The sequence below is a fragment of the Papilio xuthus genome, unplaced genomic scaffold (assembly GCF_000836235.2).
Source record: "Papilio xuthus unplaced genomic scaffold, Pxut_1.1 DF828037.1, whole genome shotgun sequence".
Taxonomy (NCBI): domain Eukaryota; kingdom Metazoa; phylum Arthropoda; class Insecta; order Lepidoptera; family Papilionidae; genus Papilio; species Papilio xuthus.
The window spans coordinates 805,419-814,789 of record NW_013530612.1 but is presented as its reverse complement, the minus strand read 5'-3'; the positions used below and the strand labels follow the sequence as shown (position 1 = coordinate 814,789).

General features: G+C 29.5%; 3 protein-coding genes across 3 annotated transcripts in view; 2 read left to right on the top strand and 1 right to left on the bottom strand.

Annotated features, from left to right (window-relative positions):
* The window catches only part of LOC106114567 (zinc finger protein 93-like), a 17,952-nt gene extending 16,080 nt beyond the window's left edge, over nucleotides 1–1,872 (top strand). The window contains exons 14-16 of the mRNA XM_013307829.1: nucleotides 376–545; nucleotides 1,485–1,742; nucleotides 1,840–1,872. Of these exons, the coding sequence (XP_013163283.1) occupies nucleotides 376–545; nucleotides 1,485–1,742; nucleotides 1,840–1,872 (461 nt within the window). The remainder of the gene's footprint in view (nucleotides 1–375; nucleotides 546–1,484; nucleotides 1,743–1,839) is intronic.
* A 1,600-nt stretch (nucleotides 1,873–3,472) lies between these two features.
* On the bottom strand, nucleotides 3,473–7,074 carry LOC106114603 (zinc finger protein 423). The gene is made up of 4 exons (XM_013307869.1): nucleotides 6,715–7,074; nucleotides 5,566–5,813; nucleotides 4,318–4,838; nucleotides 3,473–3,827 (listed from the first exon to the last, which is right to left on the bottom strand). Exons 1-4 carry the CDS (start codon nucleotides 6,919–6,921, stop codon nucleotides 3,772–3,774), a joined length of 1,032 nt encoding a protein of 343 aa, XP_013163323.1. The 5' UTR covers nucleotides 6,922–7,074; the 3' UTR covers nucleotides 3,473–3,771.
* Nucleotides 7,075–7,371: 297 nt separating this feature from the next.
* LOC106114632 (uncharacterized) lies at nucleotides 7,372–9,030 on the top strand. The gene is made up of 4 exons (XM_013307910.1): nucleotides 7,372–7,697; nucleotides 7,996–8,247; nucleotides 8,357–8,617; nucleotides 8,948–9,030. The coding sequence occupies exons 1-3, from the start codon at nucleotides 7,683–7,685 to the stop codon at nucleotides 8,528–8,530; spliced, it is 441 nt and encodes a 146-aa protein (XP_013163364.1). The 5' UTR covers nucleotides 7,372–7,682; the 3' UTR covers nucleotides 8,531–8,617; nucleotides 8,948–9,030.
* The last annotated feature ends 341 nt before the right edge of the window (nucleotides 9,031–9,371 follow it).

The window sequence follows — 9,371 nt, the reverse complement described above, 5'->3', positions numbered from 1 at the left end:
TATGCGTTGCCTAACTTTAATCGACGGAGGAGAGGATGCACAGAAATATACTATCTTCCCTTTCCGTGCATCCTCTCATCCGGATAGTCCACTTCCACTTCCCATCCTTATAAGAAAAAGGGTGGAAAGGAAAGAGGACTAAATTAGGTCTCCGGGACGCACACTCATCAGACTAGTTGGAATTGCTTCCACTTGAGGCCTGTCTTCTGTGTGGTCGTGGTATTTCACCGGGCGAGCCGGGACAATTCGTGCGAAGATGTTAAAGCTGGCTCTACCACTGTTCACTGTTCTGTCTGGTTTTAGCTTACCCAAAATTTATTCACAAGATTTAATATGTAATTTATTGATTTTATTTAAAAATGCTTTTTCTTACAGGACCTGTAATTAAATTCATTAAAATTAATAATAACGCTAATGAAAATAATGAATCACAAAATAATGATATTCAATCACAATTCAATGATGCAAAAATTAATGATAATGAAATTGTCAGAAGGAATAATAAACTGAAAATCAACACACACCAGTGTTATGTTTGTTTTAAAGTAAGTAGTATGGATGACTGAGCTTTGCTCGGTATTTTTTTTTAAATTGTGTTTTTATGGAAATTATATTTAAGTACGAATTACTAATAAAATTATGAAATATGAATATAATTTTTCGATCTTATCGATAGAAAAAGTAAAGTTTATGTTTAAGTTGATTATCGATAAAACACGAATAAAATGACATTTTCTAAAAATGATTCCTAGCTAGATAGATTTATCGCCCCCGAAACCCTCTATATACTAAATTTTATTAAATTCTTGTGTCACAATTTTCGTTCCCATACTCCTCGGAAACGTCTTGACCGATTCTCATGAAATTTTGTGAGCATATTGAGTAGCTCTGAGAATCAGACAACATATATTTTTCATCCAGCGCGGACGGAGTCGCGGGCGACAGCTATTATATCAATAAAAATTGGAGCGTCTTTATTATCGAAAAGAAAATTCGTACATGTATTTGGGTCGCTGATAACCAATTTTTTTATAATTTTTGTCTATATGTTTGTATGTAAGTTTGCGTATGTTCCGTGTAATCTCGCGAAAGTGTGGACAGATTTTGACGTGACTTTGACTGGAAGGTAGCTGACGTACACGAGAATGTTATAGGATACTTTTTTTTAGGGTTCCCTATCTCATAGCAAAAAAACGGAACCCTTATTCAATTTTACGCTGACTTAGTCGTGCCAACCGATATGTAAAAAATCTCTGTACAAAAAATCTGTTTTTTTTTGTTACCTACATGTTTTAAATTGGACAGGTTATGATGATTTAAGATGTTTTTATAGGATGACAAAGGTTTTTTTAAAAAAAATAATGAAAAAAAAATCATTATATTTTTTAAAATTGTGAAGTTTTTTTTTAATTTTTGAACATTTGAAGATGTTTTGACTTTAGTATTGCAAAAAAAACTACACCTTTTTTTTGTATTTCTTTCAGTTATTCGAAACTAAACCAAAACTGATAGAACATTGTATAGAACATTTTGATGTTTGTTGCGATGTGATGCTAAAAAAATGCCCTCTTTGTGATTACGTGACAAAATTAAATCTATCTAGACATATGAAATTAATACATAAAATTAATATACAACTACCCTACACAAGATTTAAAGATAAAAAACATAATAATAACGGTTCTAGATATTATTACGATATAAATAATAAAAATATCGATAAAATTGAAATAATACCGAGTGTTAGGAATTTAAATAAAATCGAAAGTATGAAAATTGATAAAAAAAGAAAAATAAAAAAATCTTTTAGTATAGATAAAAAAAAGTTAATTAAAAAAGGCAATGAATGGATCGTGGGAGATGAAGAAGTAAAAATAAAAAACGATTATTTAATAACAAATTTTAATATAGAAGATTTATTAAAAATCAAAGTGATAGGGGATGATTATTTGTCAAAATTAAAAAAATTAAGTCACATAGCAAAGAATAAGGGTGATAAAATGTTATTTCCTTGCGAGAATTGCGAAAAAATATGTCAAACTTTAAGCGCGTTAAAATTACATACACGTAAACATAATCCGAATGCGAAACCGTTCAAGAAAAAATTATGGAAAAATAAAATTAATGGAAAAGAAATTGAAAAAAACACTAACAGATATGAAAAACCTAAACCTATTTTAAATAAACATAAATGCGATAAAGAATTAAAAGATTTTTACGAAAGTAATATTAAAGGAGGTGACATCGAATTTTGGCAATTTTTAAAAATATATAATAAAATATCCAAAGAAAATATCACAGAATTCTCTGAATTGTATAAAAGATCAGATTTCGGTATACATTATGAACTTACCAATGACGAATTAACAAATAAGAAAGAAAATAAATCACAAAAGGAGGTAATAAAAAACAAGAAAGTAATAAAAAAAACTCCTAAATTTAGTAGAGTTGTAAAAATGAGTAAAAAACAATATTTAAAAAGAATGGAAATAAAGAATAAATTAAGACAAAATATAAGTAATATTATATGTTAGAAGTTATCTCCAGAACGGCTGCATGGATCTCACTGAAAGTCATAGATGTAGAACATAGTCTGGAAGAATATACAGACTAATTTTTTTTTATTCCGTGTGTACGAAGTCACGGGCGACAGCTAGTACTTAATAAAACGAATTTTCTAAGCATAATACTATTGTAGTTGAGCTTAGGATTTAAATAAAAATGTTTTCAGAATATCTTGTTTTATTTCTTGTTTTTACTTTTTTCACTGGCGACTAAATAAATGAATATTATTCAGCTATTTATCAAGTAAATAAAATATTATATTAAAAAAATAAAACACAACTTTCAAGCATAGAAAAAGTTTTATTATCTAATTTATTGACCTTTATTTTCATTTACACATATTTTTCCTTACAAACAACTTATAATTGTATTATTTTAAATTTGGAACACAAAAACTTTATATTAGTACTATATTGTTATAAGAAACCGTTGCACCGACCTCTATAGACAGGATATAAGGCATGATATTTTGTGCCTATTTGATATCCGCCATTTTGATCTTTGAACCATAGTCTAAAAGAGGTATCTGACCTGTTGGGCAAAAGTCAAACTAAATTATGACAGCTCACTAGCGCCCTCCTGTCAATGTCATAAGATCCTTAGGGTACATATCCATACTACGTGACCAATTTTTTTTATTTTTTTCGACCCCTCCCTCCCCTCGGTGAACACTCGTACCCCAAGACCCCCCTTTAGTTTTTACGTAGTAATTCATAATTGTAATTTTTAATTGAAACAAAAATTGAAAAAGAAATAATTTGGCTCATACTCTTCTTTATAGTATAAGACTGCATGCATACTTAAATTACTAGTGAATTATGTATTATGAAAATAAAATAACTAACGACTACGTAACTATAATCTGAGCCATCCCCCCCGCTCCTGTGACCGTAGTATTTTAAGGACTCCCCCCCCTAAACAGGTCACGTAGTATGAGTACGTTCCCTTATAATGTAGCTATGATATCATTTTTAGGTTGGTTTGACATTTTCTGACAGAACTAATCACGTCTTTGACTATAATATAGATAGAATAAATTTTCAGGAACATCAACAGGTTTAAATCTGAAATTAGTTAATCAATTTCCAAGAAATGAAACATCTACAGAGATGTTTATGATAAAAGCCGTAAATCTCGACGGATATCGCTTTTTGCGACTGGATATTATCGGTCTCTTTGATGTCGATATAACCGGTTCAGTTTGGTTCATGATGAATTCTCACCATATGTTATTACGACCATATTTTCATCATCATTCAACTCTGAAATAAAGGTCGTATTAAAATATACATTTTAATAAAAAACTTAACTTGAGGGCGCTTCAATCGACTTCAATTAGTTTCATATTTTATCGCAATATAATGAGTTTTTATATTCCTGTTTGGGCTATAAATAATCCATCCATTTTACTAATATTATAAATGCGAATGTTTAGATGTATGTATGTTAGAAGATATGTCCAGAACGCCTGAACAGATCTTGATGAAATTTGTCATACATATAGAACATAGTCTGGAAGAACATGTAGGCTACTAATGATGTTTTTTTTTAAATTCCGCGGACGGACAAAGTCGCGAGGAGCGCTAGTTCTAAACAAAGATCAAAAGTTTATAAACAAATGTCACTATTTTATTGTAGGTTTAAACTTGACATCTTTAATTTTCTCTTTAATAAAAAAAAGTGTGAAAACGCAAAATAAAATTAATATTTGATCTTTAAATATATTGCTTTAAAATGTTTTAAAATACTCACCCATTTTACAATGTCCTTCTTTATTCTTCAACATATGATGTTTTAACAGTACTAAAGTTGAAAATGTCTGCCCGCAGGAACAAATATGTTCATATTGCTTATTAACTTTTTCTATATAATGACTTTGCATATGGTCAGCCATCCCTTGTTCTCCAATACATATTTCCCTACATAATATACATACGCGTACATTATGTTCTTCTAAATATGACAGAGACACACCTTTCATTGGTATATCCATTATAATAGTTGTTTTATATTCACCAAATGTACTCGGCACGAAATAATCCTTCCAATTACGTTTATCTTCTTTTAAATCTATTGATTTGTTAATTTTATGTCTCGTATTCAAATGTTCTTTGAAATATATTTCATTTTTACTTTCATATTGACAAATCTCGCAGAATAAATATTTCTTATGTTGTTTCATATGCTCTTTTAATTCGTCGCGATTTTTAAATTTCTCTAAACATATTTTACAACATGACACACTTTGGATATGATGACCTTGGAAGTGATACCTGAAATTATTATAGAAATTAATCCTGTTCCTTGGTCCTTGATTATTTATATAATTACATATAGTCTTAAATCTATAATATAAAATAAAATATAAAAAAAAAACGAATAATTTACTAAAAATGTTATTAAAACCCCTTTAGGCAAGGTCCCGAAGATACTGGCAGCGTTCCCCCTTTGGACAGCTAAACTAATTCTTTGACCGAGGTAGCTGCCAGCTCTTCGGTCCCCTGTGATGTCGATTATTTTTTTGGAAATGTCCTTAAAAAGTCTTAAAGCGCTAGGACCCCACGGACCAAGGGTCTCGACGCCGAATGGGACAAAATGATATTCGGAGCCTAGACCCCTGTATTTGCATGCTTTTGCATATATATTACATTTACATATTTTTAAACAGTATTAACCAAGTCAAGTGTTAGATTACAGGGGACATAAACGTCGACATTTTAATAAGGCTAGTGTTGCGTAGGCACATTTTGGGATTTTCTTCCTAACAATATGTACATTTATCGTATATTGTTACTGTGAAGGAAAACATCGTGTTGCACATATCTGAGAAAGTCAAAGATATGTGTGAAATCTTGCACTGGACCAGCATTCACTATCACATAGTCTCACTTAGGGTAGACTCCGAGCCCCTTAGTGGGGATTTATAGTGAGCTGATGATGAAAACATCAGTAATTGCTGATATAGGCACTGGTTGCTAAGAAATTGATAAATATCCTTACCACATTGTTTTAATCCTCTGCATCTTGAAACATTTTGGGCATGCCGCAAACGTTGCATCTTTATCAACACCCATATGGAACGTAATTATATGAATTTGCATCAACAATTTATTGAAGAATAACACAGAACATGTCTCACAAATGAAGATCTCTCGTTCTACACGGGTAGCATTTTCATCACTGAGTAGGTGATGGACTTTAATATGCTTTATTAATCCTTCGTATGTTAAATGTGGCTTCACACATAACTGAAAATTAATATTAAATGATGACTGAAAGATTAAAATCAATCTGGAGGATAAACTCTAGCTCCGCTGACTTCATCCACTTATATACTGTTGTTTGGAGACATTTTATTTACTTAAACTTATACTTATTTTAAGTATACTTATGATATATAACAATAAAACTTATTAAACTCACAAAACATTTAAATAAACCTCACATATTTGAAACAATATTTGCCAGATCGGCAAGCATCAGTATAGATTAATATCAATTTACCCATAAATGTCGTTGTTTCTGATAAAATATATATATTATTATGAAAACTTGAGTTTAAATAATTAGTTCTATCTTTTAATAGACATTTAAAACATCTCACAATATTGTAATAAGCTCCCTCTGTTGTTAAATCTTACTAATATTATAAATGTGAATGTCTAGATGTATGTTTGTTGGAAATTATCTCCAGAATGACTGCATGGATCTCAATGAGATTTGGCATAGATGTAAAACATAGTCTGGCAGAACACATAGGCTACTACTACTAAATAAGTTTTTTTTTATAATTACGCGCGAACAGTGTCGCGTTGCGTCAGCAAGTAATTATAAAATAGACTTTAAAATTAATTACATATATGTATCATACATATACAAGCTACATATATGACGCTTTCATTCAAATAACAATATTTTAAATGCCCTAAAACTTTTAACTTGGGACATCTATCGGCAAATTTATCAACTATTTTAATTGAAAATAATTACGACACTTTTAACAATTCATAGAGAGCGTTATTGTTGATTGAGTACGCCTTGTGTTTCTATAACTAAATTTTATATTAGAATCTCTTATTTCATAGAATTGTTTCGGATAAAATTGAATAATTTGAAAGGTGGAAGGTAAATAAATGATTGTAACCTTACCCTACAACAAAATGTCGCTCTTGAATTTTTCATTAAATTCATAATTTCTCTTTTGTGAACTAAAGATCGATGTATTTCCACCTCAGTTTCGCTGTCCCAGCCATCGAAACATATATTACAGAAATAAGTCTCAGCGTTTGTTTCATCAGTTTTTTTATTAGTTGGACGATACTCGACGTCTCTCGGAGACGATCGAAACATAGCCATTTTTCAGTCAATAAAGCATATACATCAACATAAATAAGTACAAAATGGTTACATTAATATATACTCTTATCTATTCTTATGATTTACAACATTAAATTAACTGAACCAAATAAAAAACATCGAAAAACACTACAACGCAATGCAAAGACAATGTCTCGTCCATAGACAATTGAAATAGATTATAAAGAGCATTTTTTGTGAAAGTGTCACTTTACACCACAGAGTAAAATTACCGTAATTTAAATTGCACTTCGCACATCATAGTATTTGCATTTTTATTAGTTATTCTTTAGTTGAATTTCAGTAAAATTAAATTTAACTTAACTAATTAAATTAACTTCGACCCAATTGACAATAACTAATGGTCGAACCCAATATCTTTTGGTGAAACTTAAATCGAAGATTGAATTTAAGTCAAAATTATCTTAAGGTACTAATTGGTCTCTATTCATGGATAAGGCCTCCGCGTATAATCATTCAACAATCGATAGTTCCAGAAACAAAATAAAATGATGCAAGGCATGTCTTTTATATCAATTAAAATGTCTGTAATTTATAGAAACGGAACGTATCGTATTTGTAAACATGGCGAACATATTTTATAATTTCTTTATCAATTTGAAGTTTATTATCAGATTTATGAATTTCTAGTGAAAATACTTGTGTTATGTTTTTCCAAAGCTGCTTAGGATTCATTTGTTGTTAAAACTTTAATTTATAAAGGTTATTTTATTTACATAATTTGCACAGGAATAAACAATATGGAAAGTCAATCGGTAGGTGTTGATACATGTTTGTTAGTATCAATATTCGATCTTAAACTATTTTTGCTTATCAACTGTAGTTTTTATTAATATTTTAAATCCAGTTGGTTCTAATTTAAGCGATCGCAACAGCTTTCGAGAAACTACTTTAGAGGGAGATCGTGTTTTGTATGTATTATATCTCATACAAATTATTTAAAAATAATTGAACGGGTCGATATCAAAGATCGAATATTGATTTCGGCTTAACAAGTAAACGAAATATATATTTATTTACATCCAATTCTATAATTGACATTTAATTTTCCAGTCAAAACCATTAACAAAGGATGAAACCAAAGCTTTATTATTGTTAATAGAAGAAAGTAACATAATAATAAGGAATAAAAAAATGAACGCAGCCACTAACCAAATGAAAGTACAAGAATGGATCCGTATAGCTCAAAAATTTAACAACACAATATCAACACGTGAACGTACGCCGAGACAATTGCGTTTAAAATGGGAGAATTTAAAAAAATCAGTCAGAAAAAGGAATGCAACTATACAAATGAATAGTATGGTAATTTCAACACTAGCTGTCAACTACGAAATTCGCGCCATAATTAAATAAAACGAAATAGTACTCTATGTGTTCTTTTAGGTTATATTAGTAAATTTTTTTTCCGTAGACCGGTGGAATACCTGAATATATTCGACCTGACGAAGTTCTAGATAGAGTATCTTCTATGTTGAATTGCACCATAAATGATTATTCTGATAAATTCCGTGGTGATTCAGAATTAAACAATGATGCATGTTCAAGTCCAGATTACTATTTCAAACATCATACTATATACCTTTAGAAAATATTGAAGTTGTAAACAGTGTTATGTCAGATGATACAAATGAAAGTGGGAAAGAAAGGATTCCAAATACTCCACAAACTGAAGGTAACAATACTAGCTATTACAACTCTGTACTGTAGACTATGTTCTATATGTATGACAAATTTCATCAAGCCATGCAGTAGTTCCGGAGATATCTTCTAACAAACATACATCTAAACATTCACATTTATAATATTAGTAAGATATAATTATTGAAATCAATCCAATAGTTTTAAAGTTTAAAAGATTATAAATTTAGTAACTATGAAATATTAAAAATATAGTCTGTCATTTGGTGATAGTGAAGTTTCCCAACAGTGGAATTTGCTACCAAATTATCATTTAAGCTTTCATATTTATAATATTAGTAAGATGTTTCAACATATTTTACAGGTTTTAAAAGGAAATATAAAATAGAGGAGAGTAGAGCAGCAAGAGATAGAGCTATAGAAAAATATTTTGAAACAAAAAGGAAAGTAATCAAAGAACTTTTTCCTTTAGAAAATAAAAATTAAAACTCGATAGAAAAATTAAAAAACAATACATAATATATTATATCAACATTTGAAATAAATATATCCATAGTCATAATTGTAAATAATTAATATATTAAAGATAAGTATATGTATTCATTGTTTTTTTTATTAGTAACACTGTTAAAAAAAAATAGTAGTCTATGTGTTCTTCCAAACTATTTTCTATATGTATGACAAATTTCATCAAGATCCATGTAGCTGTTCTGGAGATACCTTTAAACTTTCGAATTTATAATATTAGTAAGATTTTCTGTTCATCATTGTAATACTTGGACTTTGAT

Bases quoted from the DNA above. Each gene is read 5' to 3' on its own strand.
- LOC106114603 (XM_013307869.1), bottom strand. From the start codon at position 6,921: ATGGCTATGTTTCGATCGTCTCCGAGAGACGTCGAGTATCGTCCAACT. The intron at 5,814-6,714 runs GTAAGGTTACAA...ATTAATTTTCAG, and splicing joins GAGCGACATTTTGTTGTAGG to TTATGTGTGAAGCCACATTT. The intron at 3,828-4,317 runs GTGAGTATTTTA...CCTTTATTTCAG, and splicing joins AGAAGGACATTGTAAAATGG to AGTTGAATGATGATGAAAAT.
- LOC106114632 (XM_013307910.1), top strand. The intron at 8,248-8,356 runs GTAATTTCAACA...TTTTTTCCGTAG, and splicing joins CTATACAAATGAATAGTATG to ACCGGTGGAATACCTGAATA.